The sequence below is a fragment of the Amblyomma maculatum genome, chromosome 1, assembly GCF_055883805.1.
Source record: "Amblyomma maculatum isolate TAMU_Amacu chromosome 1, ASM5588380v1, whole genome shotgun sequence".
NCBI lineage: Eukaryota > Metazoa > Arthropoda > Arachnida > Ixodida > Ixodidae > Amblyomma > Amblyomma maculatum.
The window spans coordinates 28,868,557-28,889,552 of NC_139344.1; the positions used below are offsets into that span (position 1 = coordinate 28,868,557).

The 20,996-nt window shown below is 41.7% G+C and overlaps 1 protein-coding gene across 2 annotated transcripts in view; it reads right to left on the reverse strand.

Annotated features, from left to right (window-relative positions):
* LOC146202008 (ras-specific guanine nucleotide-releasing factor RalGPS1-like) overlaps positions 1–20,996 on the reverse strand; it is a 58,122-nt gene that overhangs the window by 25,458 nt on the left and 11,668 nt on the right. For both annotated transcript variants that reach the window (XM_084587905.1, XM_084587904.1), the window contains exons 5-9: positions 18,374–18,559; positions 17,045–17,221; positions 11,975–12,138; positions 7,957–8,103; positions 3,577–3,609 (exon numbers count right to left, since the gene is read on the reverse strand). In XM_084587905.1, coding sequence (XP_084444031.1) covers positions 3,577–3,609; positions 7,957–8,103; positions 11,975–12,138; positions 17,045–17,221; positions 18,374–18,559 — 707 coding nt within the window. The remainder of the gene's footprint in view (positions 1–3,576; positions 3,610–7,956; positions 8,104–11,974; positions 12,139–17,044; positions 17,222–18,373; positions 18,560–20,996) is intronic.

Here is a 20,996-nt window from a genome sequence, read left to right on the forward strand (position 1 = left end):
TGTGGCCATATCTCTGGCAGTTATAACAGCGACGTGGGTTAGGTATGTACAGTCTGAGTTGCAGCTTTGTGTATCCTACTTCAACGGAGTCTGGAAGGGTGCTCAGCGCAAATGTCAAGATGATGTGCTTAGTTTGGATCTCTTTGTTGTCTCGCCTGATCTTGATTCGATAAACGTTGATGACATTTTGGTCCTTGAGTCCTTCGAGCAATTCTTCTTCGGTCAGAAACTTGAGGTCATTATCTGAAATGACCCCACGAACTGTATTGAGTGAGCGGTGTGGTGAGATTGTGACAGGGACGTCACCGAATGATGTAACAGCTGCTAGCTTTTTGCACTGGTGGTTGTACAGCACTTCTAACAGGAGGTCACCATTTGGTAGCTTTTTGACTTTGTAGCCTGCACCTATTGTGTCTGTGAGAGTCTTTGTCACCAGGAACGGTGAGACTTGACGGGTAGTTTTTTCTGCTTGTTCAGAGTGAATGACATGAAAGCGGGGGAAGCTGTTTACATTTTTTGTGAAAAACTTGTTCGTCACATCGGTGCGCCCTCTCTTTGCGGGAGGGCGATCAGTTGCGGAAAGGGAAGAAGCCATAAAATTTATTTTATCGTTCGGTTATGGTACCAGCCACCCACCATGGAGTCCAACAAGGGGACGGGACAGGTGCCTAAAAAAAGCCCTGCCCACGCCAGCTGTATACCTTAACTATAACCTAATATGGCTCAACTCAGGGTAGTCAGCCACACAAGGTTAACCCTCGCCGCCGGGAAGTAAGGAAAAAACCAAGAAGAGAGTAGAGGACAGGAGAGTTGTAGGATAGATGACAGGAAAGTGAAAGATGGAGGGGAGAACAGGAAAAGGCGACTGCCTATTTCCCCCGGGTGGGTCAGCCCGGAGGTGCCGTCTATGGGAAGCGTGGGCCAAAGTGGTGTGTTGCCTCCGCCGAGGGGCCTTAAAGGTCCAAACACTCGGCATCGGCTCAACCACCAGGATCCCCTTTTCCCCAGACACGACGATGCCACGCACGGCTAAGCGTGGGTGCTCGGGGTCCGTGGTGTCGCACAAAACACACAAACACCTGCTTTAACAGGTGCCCCCTGCGGGGGGCAATACTGAATGATATCCACATATTGTAAATGACTTGATTTCTTTGCGTGCTGCTCAATATTGCCAGGACGCGCTCGGAGCGAAAGACGAAGTGAATCGGCTCCGCCTTCGCAGGACGTATCTAAAACTGTGACCATGGACTTTCATGTGTACCGGCTCTATAAGTCGAGCCCCAGTCACCAACGCCGTGACAATATTTCATGAATTTGGCCAAAGTAGCAGTTTCAATATATTTCATGACCACTAAATTGCGCGAAGTGACAGAGACTTTATATAGAGCGCTTGCTCCTTGCGCTGCACGTCTGCAAGCTTCTTTAACATGTTGCAGAGTGCCATTGGGAGACAGGACCCGAACCTACTACAATGTTAATGGTTGCCATTCTAAATAGAGGACATTTTTTAATGTAAATTGAATGTGTCTGCTGAATGAAGCAGCTGCAGCCAGGGTGATCACTTCTGGTTGTAAACTTACATCATTTACACAGTACTCTCAGGCCTATTGTGTTCGGCATTTCGTACGTTTCTGAAATTCCACAGAGAGAGAGGCTCAACACAAATACTTGAAAGAAAGCAAAAACTCAAAATGGCAGATTTCAGCACTCCCTGAACGATTCAGATGTAGAAGTGAAAAGAGCTGTTTCTAATATCGACAGCGCATTCTCTTTTGGAACAGACACGAGTAGTTAGCACTGCACTTTTACACTAATAACAATAGATAAGAACAGAGAGCAGAGTCATTTGGCAAACAATTTGCGCAGGCTAGGCTTTTTGTGGACTCTGTGCGATTCGCAAGAAACACGCAAATTGGGTCTTGTATTAAGTCGTTTACGGTACCCTCCTTTGGCAGTGAAGTTGTTTGCACCTTGAGACACAAATATTTTTTTTGTTTTTTTACTGTGAAGGCCAGCATAGAAATTTGATTCTTCCCATTCCTTTTGCATTCATGTGCATGATCAACAGGCCCGAAATTCTGCCATTCTAAAGTGTATAAAGCAGGTCCTGCATAATGTCTACCACCCGTTCCAAACACACACACACACACACACACACACACACACACACACACACACACACACACACACACACACACACACACACACACACACACACACACACACACACACACACACACACACACACACACACACACACACACACACACACACACACACACACACACACACACACACACACACACACACACACACACACACACACACACACACACACACACACACACACACACACACACACACACACACACACACACACACACACACACACACACACACACACACACACACACACACACACACACACACACACACACACACACACACACACACACACACACACACACACACACACACACACACACACACACACACACACACACACACACACACACACACACACACACACACACACACACACACACACACACACACACACACACACACACACACACACACACACACACACACACACACACACACACACACACACACACACACACACACACACACACACACACACACACACACACACACACACACACACACACACACACACACACACACAATATCAAGAATGGAAATGTACATAATTTTTGAATTGTTAGCAATCTATATGCTGCTGAAGTGCCAATAAATTTAAAAAGTGTGTGACCAAATCAAATGATAGCAAAGGCTAAGCACAAATTAAATGTTTCAATATAACAGCAGATACTGTTCTTTAAAAGCAAGTTAGAACACAGATGGCTAAAAAAAAATGATTATTAGCCTGATTTTCACAATGCTTTATTGATCAACATCTTAAACTCCAGGCCATATAAAATAAAATTTGTCAGTGTGACTAAATGAATCATGCGCACTCTAACTTGGCAAATGCACTCAACACTATCCTCAGGAAGGTGTAATTGCTCTATGTTGATCTGATATAAACCAGAGCATCAGTTGTTAAAATGAGCTTAAAAGATTCTGCTGAGGCGAGCAAGCATGACCACCTCAAGCAGAAATCATAGCTAGCAAGAAAATTTTGGACAAAACAATTTGATTAATGCAGGAGTAAATGGAAGAGCATATGCCTTTTCAACTCCACTTCTCTAATAATGAAAAACATGGTAAGCTCTTTCATTATACCCAAGTTTTTTCATCGTACAAAGGTATTTCATATTTCGTGCCTCCCACCTTACCCCTACACGAGGGAAGGGGAGATTTCCCTTTGCCACCAATCAACCACGGCAGGTCGCTCTTCCATGTATCAATCGTGGTAGGCCGCAGTCAGCTCTTCCCACCTGCTGGAAAGCAGCTGGTAGAGGCTCTATACACATAACAGATAGTCTTCGCCTTCTTAGAACTCCTAAAGCTATCACATTAAAAACAAAACGAAAGCTTTTGTACAATTTTCTACACCAAAGCAGCAATGCCTTTCAGCTGTAACATAGTTCAGAATGGGGCCAAACTTACTTGCTTGAGGCTGATGGGCCACTCAGCAGTACACTGCAAAACATCAAAAAGCCATCACTACACATTTCAGAATACATAACTCACATTAGTAGCAGCGACTACAGAGTTTCACAGGGGGTCAAAGCAATGCTACGAGATCATAACAAGCACACTTTATTTTTGGCAAAAAAAAAAAAAAAAACGAGAAAAAAAATCTAAAAGAACAAACTATTGAAAATGTACAGATGTGCTACAAATGACCCAAAGCCTTATCTATGCTCAACGCAGCTTGCAATGAGTGAAGAGCAAAACCTCTAAAATACTCTTGTCAGAGCAACTTACAGCAGGTGAACAAGAGTTGACTGAACATGCGGAACGAGCCCACTATGCCGACAGCCATTGGAAGCAGCCAGAACTGCTCTCACATTTGATGGCAGAGCATGGAGAAAGCCACAGAACTTTCATGATGATGCCACATCCTCCTCTGCCGTGCTACTGGTGCGCACTTTTGCGAAGCTGAAAAGCATTTTCACTTCTTTTTCCTAAGCTGGCAATCTAATATCTATCAGTATCATCAACTTTTCTTATCCTAAGTGGGCCCCCTTTCAGTGCCTTTTAATATAGCAGAAGCTACAACTTAAGTTCTGCACTGTCAGTTACAGCCAAATAAAATGAAAACATAATGCTGAATCCATTCCAAAGAAGTGGTCTAGGTGAAAAATAAAACGGTTCACGGAAAGAAAATGCAAGCGAACTAGAAAGCATATTTCTTTTTGGTGGCAGTTTCAGCTTCACTGTTCCATTCACGTGTTAGCAATGTGTACATACAAAACTTGCATAAACAACTTCACAAGCTCGAAAAAAAAAAATATATATATATATGCAGCAGCTTCTGTCCAAGCTAACACCACTGTAGTAGGCACACAGTGCAAAAAAGGAAGGAAAGGAACAGAAGCGTGTACTGAGTACGTGTCTCTGACTAAGGTGTTCCACCAGAAATAACCAGCCTTGGATATCGCCGCATAAGAAGAAAAGGAAGTGCGAGAGAAGCATGTCACATGTCACAATAACTTGGCAAAAGGTGAAGACTGCAGCAGCAGCAACACAATGAAGTTATACAGTCAAACTCACTTATAACGATGCATTGAATATAACGATGGACTAATGCGGCACCATCACCTTCTTGATGTTTTCTATGGCGAACTAAACTGGTTATAACAATGCTTTCTAGCAAATTACTAGTTATAAAAACTAAATCTGGTCACCAGGAACCAACCATAAGAAAGATAAAAACACTGAAACGCTACAACAACACCAGCTAAACCACACACATAGTGCGAATTCTTTCCAAAACGCCGTCACTATTTCCTCAGCTCTGCAAGCCCATCGAATTTCATGTCAAGCATTTCTTCTGAAAAGCGGGCTTCATTCGGAATGTCAGTGATACGAAGGTTCGCGAAGCTCCCAACTATGTAATGACAATGGTGGCGTGTTGAGATTTGAAGAATTCTTGCACGTTGACGATGCATAGGAATAATGACCAGGAGGCTGCACAAAAGACACTTTACAAATGGTAGAGTCCCTCCGGAACTTCATTTTTACTAAATGCTCTCCATTGGAGCATGCGCAGAATTAGACAGCCCACAAAGGGATAAGAAATAAATATGCCGTAAAATAGTCAAAGCTGACAGACAGATTTTTCCTGCAAAACAATCAACACTGTAAGCTACTTTCCTGTCATTAAATTCTCTGAAGTTTGTAGTAATTCCTTTCTTTTTTATCATATTTGTAAGAGGAAGCCAGGACCTTTCAAGCTGTCTATACAGCTTTTTCCCTGGTTGTCCTCGTAACACCAGTTGCGAAAATAAACCTTCAAACCTTTAAACCTAGCCCAGTTATAACAATTATTGGTTATAACAATGATATTTCATTCGCACTTCAATATTGCTATAAGTGGGCTTGATTGTAACTGTAATCCATGTAAACTCATCCAGACCACCACCTGGGCAAACTGTCAAGCAAAACCCATAAGCAATAAAATATGCTTTGCGTAAGCAAGAATAAAGGGCAACAAATACATTTGCGCAAACTACCTTGCGTTTATCATACTGAAACTATTATTGTTATACAAATTAGTAGACTATATACTCACTGAAAGAAAAAAGAACAGAATTGCTAAGCCACTACTATAAATAAATGAAAAACATCTACCAAAAAATACCACTTAGCCTACATGTGAAAATGTAGACAGAAAAAAAAAAAAAAAAAAAAAAAAAGATTCTTGGCATTAAAGCCGTTTGTGAGTTTTATTGGGTGTCCTTTTAATGTGTGAAATATGATGACCAGCAGTGTCACCTAATTCCCATTGTCTGAGGGGTGTGACACCACCACAGCAACCAATAAGAAGACAGCACGGGTATGATCTTGTCATCCACCAGCATCCAATGAGAAGCCAAACAACTAATAATGAGAAAACGCAATGAGCAAACGCAAGTGCAATATCATCACCCATAGCAACAAATGAAAAATGGCCAATTCCCACCGAGGCTAAAAGAAATATGATACCTTATTGTTCTCTAATCAATCTAATTGATTGCCCTAAATGTGTGTATATCTATATATATATATATATATATATATATATATATATATATATATATATATATATATATATATATATATATATATATATATATATATATATATGATGATATATGATATATGATATATGATATATATATATATATGGTGATGATATTGCACTTGCGTTTGCTCATTGCGTTTGCTCATTATTAGTTGTTTGGCTTCTCATTGGATGCTGGTGGATGACAAAATCATACCCGTGCTGTCTTCTTATTGGTTGCTGTGGTGATGTCACACCCTTCAGACAATGGGAATTAGGTGACACTGCTGGTCATCATATTTCACACATTAAAAGGACACCCAATAAAACTCACAAACGGCTTTAGTGCCAAGCACTATGTATAAATAATAATAATAATAATAATCAATATTTACTTAATGTGCGCAGGAACAACCATATGGTCTTTGTGCTGCAGCACAAATAGGAAAAAAAAAATGCACACTCAGGTTTTACACACACGAACGGAGCACAAATAGGAAAAAAAAAATGCACACTCAGGTTTTACACACACGAACGGAGCACAAAAGAAGAAACAAATTACACATGAAATAAAATTTAGAAAAAATAGTCATGGCGAGAATGAAATCAGTGAATAGCATATCTTGTAGAGTACATAACAAAAAAAAAGAGAAAAAGAACAAAGAACAGTTGTTGACTACAGTAATATAGAACTATACATAAAATAAACAACCATCCCAGGTGCAACAAATGTGAGGAACCTAAAACACAAGCTAAAAATACAGGTAAATAAAATAAAGAAATAGTACAACTGAACGCGGGACAGTAAGATATAAATATAAAGTTTTCAAGTTAAAACATAAATAAGAAACGGATAAAAAGCAGTTAACGATAGACATCATTGAACAGAAGAAAAAGCAAAAGTGAAGTAAATACAATATTTAGGCTAGAAAGTGGAATTTATATGTGATAAAATACTGTTTAGAATACAACGCTACAAACATCCAACATAAATGAAGAGAGCAAGTTTTGGAAGATGTCAAGGTGAGGACAAAAAGAATTACAACCTCTGCATTCTGTCCAGAGGGGAGTGGAAATGCAGAAGCGGAGAAACTTGAAATGGTCTGAATTCCCTCATGCTGTTTCGCAGAATGTGCAGCAGGATGTACTCTATGAGCTGAGGGCACAGATTGTGGCCATGAAGGAGTTTGTACAGGAAAATTATATCTACACTGACACAACAGCAGTTAAGAGAAGGAAGATGCAGTAGGGTATTCCCGGTAAAGCGAGATCGAAATAGCCATAAAAAATTTTGCTGTACTCTGTCGACCTAGTCACAGTTGGATTTGCAAGTGCCATTCCAAACAAACGACGCATACTCCAAAAGCGGCAAGCATGTGGACAGGTACAGCTTTAAAAACGGAAGTGGGGCACAGAACTTTCTCAGAAGTCTGCAGATGAACCTGAGTGTGCGCATAGCCCACTGAGCAACGCGTTTGGTATAAGAGAAGCTGAGGGTATGGTTAATAATATAATAATAATAATAATAATAATAATAATAATAATAATAATAATAATAATAATAATAATAATAATAATAATAATAATAACTATTCACATCAAGCGTACATTATGCTGGCATCATGTATGCGTGATGATAAAGATGTTATAAAGATGTTGGAATCTGTCTGTTAGAGAATACATAAGCATAATAGATATATATTTTACATGTGCAATGTGCCCAGATGGAGGTATCGAGGAGCTAAGAGCGTGATGTAGATACATAAACAGCCACATACTTTGTGCCTAAGCTGCGAGCTTTTCTGTGCCCTGGAGTGAAACGGGGCGGCTTGTTGGTACTGCCTGAAGGAGGACTGGGCTCTGAAGGAGGCGCCAACAGTGTCAAGCTTGCCTGTCGTCCAAGGGGCTCCAAGCGAAGAGACTCCCTACGTGAAAAAAAAAGAGAGAAAGGCTCCCAGGTGAGGCCCTCTAAACATCAAAATTTCAAATGCCAAATGAATAACTGACAGTGACAAATAATTGGTTTGGTACATGGGCCTGGCTACGAGAATATATGCATGCGGCACCAGCCTATGAGGTCTCTGTGCAAATTGTATTCAGAATTTGCACTAGCCTCAGTAAACCTCATTAACCTGCTTCAGCACAACAAATTTCTGCCAGTTAAACAAAGTGCAAGCAGACCCTTCACTAAGCATAGCCTTCACATTTAGTGACATGAAAAATCTTGGTCAAAAATGTTGCGCCTGATTAAGACAGATGAAGAGACTGAAGACTCATCTTTTGTCTCATTCTTATTCATCCATATCAAACACAATAATCCCTCAAAAGCCTACAGGAAAGCAACATATATCTGTTTCTTGCGCAAGGTCAGTAGTTTATCTTCAAAGCAAACAACAGCCTCACACTGACCAGTTGATTATTTAACCACTGCCAAAGGTGAATAAAAGAGCGTCGTCCAGTTCAACAAGGTCGAATTGCCTGACCTAGAACTGGTCAGGCCTAGAATTGACCTAGAACTGGTTCAAGAAGAGCCAATCTGAAAGGTCAGTGATATATGGCCTACCAATGCAAATGTCTCACGCTTAATTACATTTAGGTTCTGAGTAATCTGCCCTGGTGTTCGTTTAGTTATTTCAATAAAGGGGTGAGGCCCTAAATGGCTTGCACCCAGCCTTCGTAATTGTAAGACAATCTTGTAGCGGCCCCAGAAAATACCGAGTTTGCTGTGCCAACGATACATCGCAGCATTTCTGTTGGGCCCTCAATATCATCCACACTGGTATGCTGCTATGAGTTAGTGACCCCCGTATGGCAGGTTATAGAACTTGTAACAAAAGTAGGAGAGCGCTTTCAATGACCGCTGTTATTACTATGCTGCTACATAATCAAATTTATTACAAAAATCAAGTCTGATGCAATTGGCTGGAAAGTTGTCCGTACTAAAACAAAGGCCAGTTAGCAAACTCAGGTCACTGTGCTTCCCACGAGACGCCTTCACTAAAACAATGTTAATTAGAAAGAAAAAAAAACTACAGTAGAATCTTTACAATATCAATATCGTGGGATTGCAAAAAATACTCGCATCACCTAAAATTCGTATCATAAAAAGAAGTCACGCAGGCACAGCTCTTGCTCTTGCATCATTCGGAGTAGCGCGAGAAAGTGTCCAGAGCATCCGACTTTTCATACACTGTACATAATGCACCTGGGAAATTTTCTAAGTTCTTATCGTACCACAATTCGTACGACCTGTGGTCGAGCATTGCGATTCTACTGTACTGGACTTTGCATGGCTGTCAATGAGATGCAAAAGTATGCTCTGATAGCTTACAGTTCATTACCAGGTCATGGCCTAGACCCAATTTTTTGTGTACAGGAAATTTTAGTAACTTTGTAGTCAGCTCGTTGCTGCCTGAAAGGTAATAATTGCTGAAAAACATGGCATAGAATCTGAATGAAAACCGTAAAAGTACATTTCATAAATCTCTATACCCAAAGACATCGATTACATTAGGTAAATAATGAGAGGTTAAACTCCGCTGGCAATGACACTAACACATTCTATATAATGAGCAGTCATGTTGTTCACAAAAGGAATAGTAGCAATATTGTTCCCTAGTGAATACTGATTAAAAAAATGTGCACCATGCTCTAACTAGCAGTCACCGCCTTTCGGAATGTTGCTGTCGTTATAATGTAAAGACATGTAATTAGCTCACATCTCAGAAGTAGAGCTTTCCAAACTGTCTGCAGATTAGCTTGAGAATAGAAAGCAAATCATCTTATTAACACTTGTCTTTAGTTGATAATGTTAAGCACTTAAGGTTTGGTTTAGGTTTCGTTCATGGGGTTTAACGTCCCAAAGCGACTCGGGCTATGAGAGATTCCATTCGGCTATGAGAGATGCCATAGTGGAGGGCTCCGTAAATTTCGACCACCCGAGGTTCTTTAACGTGCACTGACATCGCACAGTACACGGGTGCCTTGCTTCTCGCCTCCATGAAAAAGTGGCCGCTGAGGCCGGGATTCGAGCCCGCATCCTCGGGCACAGTAGTCGAGTGCCCTAACAACTGCGCCACCGTGACACGGTGTTAAGCACTTCACGTAATCAAGCCAAGGAGACAATTGGACACAGGCTTTGTGTTGTGACATGAGCTCTTCTTTGCATTACGCGAAAATACTGTGAAGCATTTTTTACTCAAACGCATCTGGCATTACAGACGACATTCTGTTTTGCAGTTAATTTTGCCCACCAGTGCTCAACTAGACTAAGCTCTTTTCTATCAGCTGGACAAAAAGAAAAGAAATGCGCAGAAAAATAATACATAGAGAAGGAAAGACACGGTGGTTTGAACCCCTGTATGCATGATGAAAATTCTAAAATTCTAAAAGAAAGAGAGAAAAAAAAAAAAAAGGTGCCTGTGATGAAAGGCGGTTCACAGCTGCTTGAATTTGGCAAAAACATACTGAACAATCTCCAATATCATACCTGTGACAGTTAAAAAAAGGAAGGAGAGGGTAGGGGCCTGATGAATGGTTGAAAAGCACGTCGCCTAACACACCCGAACATACAGCATCAGAAGCAAACATTGTACAATCGACGTCGCCCTTGGGTAGAGCGCTCGATTGGCACACTTCCCTGCATAAAAATCGATACCTCGTCGCAGTTTCTACTTTTTACAAGCAATGCTTGTACGGAAATAGATCCACACAGACCTGTGAAGAAGGTGAGCATGAGCACTTTTTCCGCAGATTGTGGGCTGATTTTTATTTTCAGTTTTTATTGTGGGATGAGCACCGCTCGAGCGCTCTACACAAGGGTGACGCCGACTGTACATCTCGGTACTGTTACGTAGCGATGTTTCCTACTGTGTAGCGAAACCTGTGCAACACAAAGAAAGCAGTCCCTGCGACTGCTTATCGTGTTAACGATTTAGAAGAATGAGGAGCCTGCACATCTACGTAGATACAACCCTTTCAGACATGCATTATATTCTACTAAAAAAAAAAAAAAAAAAAAAAAAAAAAAAAAAAAAAAAACACCTGAAAATTTACAGCATAATTTAGAACCCCCTTTTCACAAAAGTAACATGAGCAGCACAAAAACTTTCCCACATCTTCCAGGAATAGTAGCCTTACTCCTCAGAAGTCTCAATTTAAGCCATTCTGTCTACCAGAGATTTCGAATGTAGCCAGAGGCACTGACTGTATGGAATAAAAATTAAATAATAAAAAAAGAAACCTCTCTAATACCATCTGCGTAGAACATGACAAAATACGAAATAAATAATGAAAATAAATAAAACACCTCCAGACACTTAGAAAAAGTTTGAGAAGTCACATGCACAATCATAGATGCCATGGTGAAAAAGGATAAAGTTGCTTCATATTATTTCACAGTGGGATCGGACTGCACAGATGGATGACTGCCTTAAATAAATCAAAGCAGCCTTTGACAGACAGGCTGGACTTCTATAAAGGTAAACTGCTAACAGAACGTCAAAATTCCCTCTGCAAGACTACAACAGCCACTCTCTTGTTTTTGGCTGTGGCAGAACTGCTACTTTGAACGAATTAATGAAAAACATTTCAAGGAGGCAGCAGTGAAGACAATAAGATACCAACCCCTCATCCTCCTCCTCCCCCCTTCCCCCCCTCAGCAATGACATGCACTCTTACTGTTCTAAATCATTCAAGAGAGCTGATGCTCCATGCACAGCTAGCATGTACACGTGGCTTTCAGTGCCCGGTCAGACGGCACTGAATAGCAGGACAGTAATGCAGAAAAGAAAGTACCGGTATGCGTCCTCCTGAAGAAACTTTTGCAATTCCTCCAGATAGAAGGGCTGCACGAGCTGTGCTTGGAGGCTAGCACTAGGGTTCAGGATGAGACGCTGGCAGGAGCTCTGTAGGGTGCCCAGGCAGCCCACCAGGGAAACATTCGCTGCTCCTCGATCACTCTGAAAGCAGAAGTGAGCATCCACAACAATCCCGGCACTTACACTGCTGGATGCTTGAACATTACGGTGAACTCTCTCTGTGCAAAACTCCAAGACTAACCAGCTCGGGGACCTTTGCTTAGCTCTCTAAGATGGGATGCAAAAAGGAATCTAGTTAACACCAGCCAATTAATTGCGCACACTGGTTAACACAAACTCCAGCCACAAACCATCAGCTGACACCTGACAGCGCTATCATCGGCTGACTAGGTTTGTGTCGGTGGTTGCATTTTTGGAAAGACAATGCGACAGAGTGACCAAATTAACAGTATAAAAAAGAGAGAGAGAGTACTGTTCAATGCGTTTGTATGCGCCAACATTTTTCTAGACTGCCAAGAGAAGCTACTATAACCTTCAGGTGACTTTTCACACAACATGTAATAAGGCAAATTCTGCTCTTTAACTTTTCACACAACATGTAATAAGACAAATGCTGCTCTTTAAACACAATAGCTCACCCAGCTTTCGACCTTACCACAATAACGGTTGCCTCAGCAGTATGTGGGCTGCGAGCAAACCTTCACAAATAGACATGTGTCTTTCGGCGTCATAAAAAGAATTGTCAGGAAACAAAAGGAAATGTGGGTCTAATCCATGTTGTGAAGGCGGTCGGGCAGCGAAGCTGTAAAATGACACCCAATTACTCATTGCGACATCACTTGTAAATTCACACACGTGGCTCTACAATTTCTGGCATCTTTACTTTCCGTGGTCTAAACATATTAGCCTAGAATGAACTGAAGAGTTGCTGAACTAGTATCCTTGTCATGTATGAAAACATGGTGACGTCACTACGTGATTTTTATGCTGTTGGGTACTTTTCCATTTGGAGTAGCTTACGCAACTGTACCTTTATAGGAAACATATGCGGGCAGAAGCGACTAGCTTCGCATTGCTTGCAGGCACCATTATCATACATTATGAGGTTTTCACTTTACACGGGGGCTTCGAATAACATTAACCCTTTTGAAGGCCTGGCATTTGTTGCTATTTTTCTAGGATGGTAGAGGTATACAGCACAAATTATATCTCTTTCAGCGATGTTAAGCATTAGTGAGTCTTGATTAAACATTCCTAATCTAATTGGACATAAGCCCGATGCTTCTAATTTCATTTTCAATTTTTTTTGTTATTCTGACGTGCACACTGTTTGCACGTCCTCGTGAGTATATCGACATCCGCGCTATTTTGATGCAAATTTTGGACCCCTCCAGTACAGCACCTTTTTCTTTCTTTGACTCCCATCCCCCTCCCTTCCTAACTGCACGGTTCAGGTGTCCACTGAGAAGTGTGACAAATACATGTGACTTTCATTTTCTCTACAACAATTTATCAATTTATCGCCACTGCCCCCGGAAGTTACACCCCCCTTACGATTTCAACGACAAGAGGTCGACATTACAACTCCCTCACACATGATAAACTTGATATGACAAGCAATTTTGTGCGCATTGACCCAACAAACCGTTTAACATCAGTCCGAACCATGGGTGACCAGTGATTAGACTACAATATTGAACCAAATAAATCCCCCCCCCCCCCTTTCAAGGTCTAGCATTTTTTTTGCGTACTGTAAAAAGCCAGTTGTCTGCTCGTTCACTTTTTTGCATTTTGTAAATAATGTACAAAGCTCCCCGTCCTTTTTTTGCTATTACTCTCCTCTGTACTTCTCCTTGCTATCCTCTCTGTATCCCTTTTCTTTCCTGCTGGCCGCAGCTCAGACACTTCAGATTTTAGATACCAGTTGCCGAGGCCGGTAACACTCTTTTCTTTCCTTTTTGATTACTACTTCAATAAACCATTACCACCACTACCACCACCATCTGTCACGCCAACTGAATGGTTGACTAAAGGTACTATGCGGTCTTTGATAACTGTTTCTTTGTTTGATTTCTGATTTACTACCGCTACTTACATGCTCTTACAAACCCAACATTTTGGGTACTTCTGTTGAGCTAACCTTCTAATAGATTGAACAGATTTACAAGGTCCTGTCATTTATTTTTTTAAGGAGTAGGGGCAAATTCAGTGCTGGGAATGACCACGAGCATTTTGCAGCAGGCTTAGTAGTATGCAAAAAATCATTTCGGGCCGCTACTGTGTGTTTTGTAGCAGGAACTCAACAGTGAGAAAGTTAAAATAAGAACACTGAGAGTGTTTCAATGAACTTCTTGCACCACAGTTTAAAAAATGATGTCATACTGTACAAACATTTGAATGATGCTATAGTTTTGTAGGCAGCCTTCTTGGCCAGGTCTCTAGCATCTTTTTAAGTGTGCCCATATTTGCCTAAACCATTATTGCCATTACATTAAACTATTAAACTGTTACGTTTATATTCGATGAAAAAAATGAGCAAAATTTTGTATTGCTAACATTAGAGACAATTTCTCTGCACAAAAGTTGCAGAGAATGTTGAGAAACAGCCATATCAATTGTTTTTGCCAATGTCACTTTAGCCCGTTTTTTTTTTTTGAGAACTTGGAAGCTTCAAAAATTTTAAAATGGGCCCGTGACTGCGCTTCTGCACTGCTGTGTTAGCACTTTCAAGTATGATTGAATTGAATGAAATTGGTCAGGGAAAGCCAGCGTCAGTGAAAGGGCTACAGGTCACAGCGATTGTTCTGCTTCTTTACGAGTTATGACACTGGCAGTGCGACCATGCCATCACTGTTTCACAGCTCAGTACAGGTTTCTAGCAATCCAGAATGGCTGCGCCTCTCTATCAATGGTTCAGATGGTGGAATAGCATTTTGATGCAGCCTTGCTGCAATTTTATCAAAACCATCAATTTGCAGCAGTATGTGTGCGGGGCGTTCATAAAGCTTGCATTATCGACACCACAAATTTGTACCAAGACATACATCAAAATGAACATAAATCTCTACTTTTGGCAGAACGTAAATATTGTGTTTTGTACAGTAGCGCGCACCCCTACAGCGTCAAACCAAAGATAGTGGCACCCATTGGGGAATTGGAAGCTCTCCGAGATCTGCTTTTTGTATCTGAAGGGCCGCCAATACCTCGTCTTACAAAAACATCGTCAGACGGCGCAGATAATTTTAACCCAGTTCAAAAAGCCTGGACGACCAAGAACAAAGTGGCCGACCGTCGCTCAATGGTGAACCACAAACTGATGCGACAGGGGAGGCTGCAGTGCTCGCTGACCGCGGATTATCGTTGAATAAACGTTGGAGTGGGATAATGTTAGCTCAGTGCGTGCCATTCTTCACAACAGCTTGCACATGACGAAGGTTGCCACGCTTGCAAAAGACCATCTGTCTGCATCATCACAATGCGTGCACCGCTTTGCTCAGCGCAGGTGGCAGTTGCACATTTGGTCATCTTAGGATACAGAATATTGTCCCCTTTACATTACTTCCACCATGCATTAGTTGTGGCTAAAGTTTTTGCACTTTTTTTTAAATACGTAGTAACATTAATGCTTGAAACAGCCTACAGACCCTTCACACTAAACCTACCGACATTGAAAGCACTGGGAGGTAGCTGTGAATCTTAGAATCTAATTACACGTTGGGCTACCGGCAGGCAAGGAACAATGACATCGTCACGCCAGCCATGCCACCATTTTTTGGTCCTACCAGTTACAAAGCCCCAAATCAATCCAATCAGAACCAATGACCCTGAAACAAATGACCCTGGAGCACAATAGTAAGCTGTTGACCGCTCTACAATTGTTTTGAACAGCCTGAGGCAGTATGCCTGAAAGGAACAAGTAGAGTTGTAATCTCCTAACTTATAAGTTACACTGACCTCATGCGACTTTCACAACTAGTATGATCACAGAGCTCTGAAGCCATACAGGCCAACAACCACTTGAGTCATGGAAAAAGTGTGACTGCATTTTGAACACCATGAGACGTGTGCCTGACTGATAGTGTTCCTCGTTATGGTGTTCCCTACATGGCTGTGTCAGCCTCATCAAACAAACACACTAGGCGTGGCTTTGGCAAAGCCCAGACATTCATACCTCAAAACTTGCTTTGGGACTGGTGCTGTGAAAGCATTGCAAAGATCTTTTTTTAATTCCTCTCACTAAGCTGTGCTTAAGGCTCAGCACTCAGCGTAGAAAACTGCAATGCTGCTTATTTACACTGGGGTTAAGCAGACAAAGACGACAATGCCGAAACCACGTCTATGCCTATACTCTTTGCTGCAAACAACGAGGCAGTGACCACATCACAATTTTGTCAGTGCACATGGTGGCTCTGGGAGCATTACAATTACGTCATGAACTGCACAACCAAAACTGAAAGTTGAGGTGAGAGATAAGTGCTTTCATAAATTATTTAAAACTCACTAGACTATACCCCCCCACAGTTCTATCATTCAGTAAGTCCTGTGTACCATTACCAGTAAAAAATAAAAGGGAAGAAGCCTGAAATTTTTACGCCTCGGCTGCTTTCCCAGTGCACCTGGGCTTGCATTAGCTACCCACACACATTTCCCATGCTTCCTTTCTGTATAAACAAGAACTTTGCAGCATAATGCTATGATTTCGACCGAGGGGAAAAAGGCTATGTTCAAATTACTTGCACCATGGTTGCTTGCGGACAGTTAGCTGAAGCCAGTTCAGTAGGTGAAAAATATCGAAGACCTATACAACGTTAGTGATTGAAACTGACTAGCTAGTGCACTTTTTGCTGAAAAACAATGAATATGCTCTGCCATCATTCCCAGACAGTTGGCATCTGACTGTGGTTTCAAAATTATGCTGCAGCAAGTGGCCTGCATTACAGCAGTACAACAGAAAGTAACACACAATTTCATGCAAAGTGCCTAGCAAGAAGCCCTTCTTGAAGACATGAGGTGCAGCCTTCGACTGCAAACAGAAGCCAGCAGCTACCTGGGGAGCACAGAGCTCCATATGAAGCAAGTCGCGCAAGTAGGGTCCTAGATGTGGCACAAAGGGAGTGCCACGAGACAAAGCACCCCGTAGCCGACTCCGCTGCGACCCAAAGTTGTCTTCTTCCGAGAAGAGGGCAGCCAGGCGTTGCAGAACCTGACGCTCACGACGGGCCACCTATAATGCAAGGGTTGTGTGAGGTAGGAGGGAATATTTGTGGTAGTGCACGCAAACCAAAACAGTAGTATGATAATAAGGCAATCTTTGCCTTGTGGTATTTGCGGAACTCTGCCTGGTTTCTCAATATTCGAACTCATGAGGCATGCGCTACGTGGGCAATAAGCTCTGTTCTGCCCACATACTTTTAAATGTCACTGTGTGATCAGTTGATAAGAAGGTGTTAGCCTGCAAAAATTTTGAATTTATGTACGCCAACTACAAATGCAAAATTACATGCACAAACAAATAACACACAACCATGATGATAGCGTGAGGCAAAAAAAAACTAGTAAATTTGCACTCGTTTTAGCAAACAGGCAAATGTCTTCTTCTATTCATTACCTTCTGCAACTTTTTCTCCACCTGTTCTCACAGCTGCACAGAGCAAATTATGCAGTAATTTGCTTCAGTTTACAGTACATAAGACCCATTGCAGTCACTTTAAGTTTAATAAATAACTCATTCATATACAGCAGACATATGCATACATTTGGCAAATGTGACAACCGACTTTTCTTACTCGCCCTTATTTAACATATACAGAGCAGCCAATCAAAGCTACACAACAATAGTGTACCACAATGGTTTCACACTGCTGATGGTAAGAAACAAATTAGTTTAAATCAATACCATTAGCTTCTTCTGTTCAACAGCTTTGTAATGTAATCCATCCCATTAAAGCAATTAGTAGCCAACTGCTAGCCAACTGCTAGCCAACTGCTAGCCAGCATGTACAAACATAACCTTCATGACATAGGAGTATGCATGCACGTTTTCCTCACTGCTTCACCAAAACATGACAGAAGAGTAAAGTAACCATTATTCATTCACTGTTAGGTTAAAATATGCAGCCATCGTCCGAAACGTACGGCCCAAGAAGTTCACTTCTGGACCCTGCCAAGGAGTCTCTAGCACAGACGCAAGTGCTAAACTTCAAAGATGCAAAGGCAAAAGTTCATCGCACTTTCACATGGCAGAGGCATAATGTTAGAAAAACCTGGCTTTCCCAAACCAAGTCAGCGCATCGAGATATTAGCACAATGCAGATAATACACGCAGTTCACACCACACCAAAGTGAAAGGGGAAGAACAACTGCGATTGTGCACTACCTGTGCCCATGTCTTGGTAAGCCGAAAGAGAGGAGCACTCTGCAGAGCTGAGACGATGGCACATGCACCATGGAGGTTTCCCATCTGCTGCAACTGCTGGGCCAGCCGTACAAAGTGGCCCACCAGCTCCGCACGTCGCCCTACTGACTGCTCGCACAGTACTGACTGCACCACCCACAGGCTGACCTGAAAAGAGATATGCCAGTCTTTTGTTAGTGAGCACGACACCAATGCGAAAAAACTACGGAAAAATATGCAGCTGAAAAATCCGAACTGTGGGGTTTTCTCGAAGTGACTTATGGAATAAAAGGAATGCCACAGTGGATGATGAATTTGGATTAATGATATTCCTGAGTGTGCTTCAACTTTCACTGACAATGCACAGCACACAGGCCCTCCGGCTCAGTAGCCAAGGTCCACAAGCACTGAGCGACCATTGTGGGTACATGCGCAGTTGCCCCCCAGAGAAAAAAGGCTCTCTTCAGCATTAACAAACAAGTTACGTGAAACTACTGTGCAAGATCTGTGGCTGCATGCAAAAGTGCTTGCACAATGTTGACCGGGTTTGCGACAGATAAAGCCTATCATTTATCATCTAGGCAGAGCAAAATCTTATTACACAGGCAGCGAGCGCTGCCTGTGTAGGAGTGAATGTGCATGGTATGAAATTACACAAAACGCAAAACGGAAGTGCTCCTTGACAGAGCCAACCCCTTAAAGAATGGGTAAATAGTACCAGCGGCGCTCATAACTGAATGAGCAACAGCATCCAACTTATGACAAAACATTCTTTGAAAACTGCCTGCAACTCAAATAAATTTGATGGTTAAAATGGGATTTTCAAACATTATTACAAATAATGAACCAAATGTTAGCTCAAAAGACTCATATTTTTTTATATTTGATCTAAGGTCCCCAAACTGAGCTCCAATGAGCTAAGATAAGAGGCTTTGTAGATATTATTTTTTAGCTCTGCAAACACCAAAACTGATGATTGTGTTTGTTATATTGTCTGTTGTATCTATTTTGTTCTAGTTTCGGCTTCGCTCTGCTTCAGTTTCTATTCTGTGGATTGTGTCGTCATTGGTGATGTAGACTAACCTGTATATATATATCTGGTGCTTCGTCAATAAACGGGCTTTCCAACATGGACGCCTGACATGCGACTATTGTCTCTCCTTCTTCACGGCCACCTCGGCCGACACAACAATGTTCACATTAAAATCTTACCACTAAAAGAGCCACCAAGCACATGGCATGTGTGTCACAGTAAGACCAGCAACTCAACTGTGCCCAGCAAGCAGAACATTTCTTCAAGTTTTAAGAGAGAACAGAGCCGTAAACACAGGACAAAGCGAGGAACGAACAACACAGGCATAGTGTTGGCCATTCCTTGCTTTTTCTTGTGTTTGCGGTGCTATTCCCTCTTTGGCAATATTAGACCAACAAGTCCGCAACAACACCCTTCTAAAAGTAGGCCTTGTTTCTAGAACTACTTCACAGCATCTGTCCAAGAGGCGTATCAGCTTTACTCCACATTCTGTTCACAACCACAAAAGAGTCATGGCAAAACGTAGAAATAAAATTTAGTGCGAAATTATTTTTAAACTGAAAACTTCTTCAATCGAGATGTGGACTACAGCTATTATGTAAAACTAATTACTGTCTTATGATCCCATCTCCCTGCCATCACCTCTTCTTATCAACTGGCCTTAGTTCTTCTGGCCAGTGTCCCCATCTCTGCAGTGATTCTGACCTTAGCAGATTTGTAAGCCCTAGGAATACATTCTGTGATTATACCTGATTGGCTTCCAAAGAGAGTTCGATCCCAACCGCCGCCAGTTGCGTTTCAATGGAGGCAAAACAAAGAGGCGTCCTTGTGCTGTGCAATGTCAGTGCACGTTAAAGAAATTTAGGCAGTTGAAATTACTTCGTAGCCCTCCACTACGGCACTTATTTCTCTCTTTCCGCTTTCACTCCCACCTTCTTCCCTTCCCTTATGATGCAGCTCAGGTGTAAACAAAAACAAGTGTGACAAACACTGTGCCTTTCCTTCCCTGCGAAACAATTATTATCATTATTGTTCCAAAGAGAAAGTGCAGCTCTCAAGAATAAAATATATGTGCATACTTCAGCAACATAACCATTGCGCAGGAAAACAGAAAAATAAAAGGTTACTAATCAGTGAAGTGGATGTGTGACTAGTTACTGCTGTTCTACTAGTAAATGCTAGTTAAGATAGATAGATGGATTTATTGAAAGGAATCAGCTTTGAAAGGATTTAGGAAAGATATCAGCTTTACTTCACATTCTGTTCACAACCACAAAAGAGTCATGGCAAAACGTAGAAATAAAATTTAGTGCGAAATTATTTTTAAACTGAAAACTTGTTCAATCGAGATGTGGACTACAGCTATTATGTAAAACTAATTACTATCTTATGATCCCATCTCCCTGCCATCACCTCTTCTTATCAACTGGCCTTAGTTCTTCTGGCCAGTGTCCCCATCTTTGCAGTGATTCTGACCTTAGCAGATTTGTAAGCCCTAGGAATACATTCTGTGATTATACCTGATTGGCTTCCAAAGAGAGTTCGATCCCAACCGCCGCCAGTTGCGTTTCA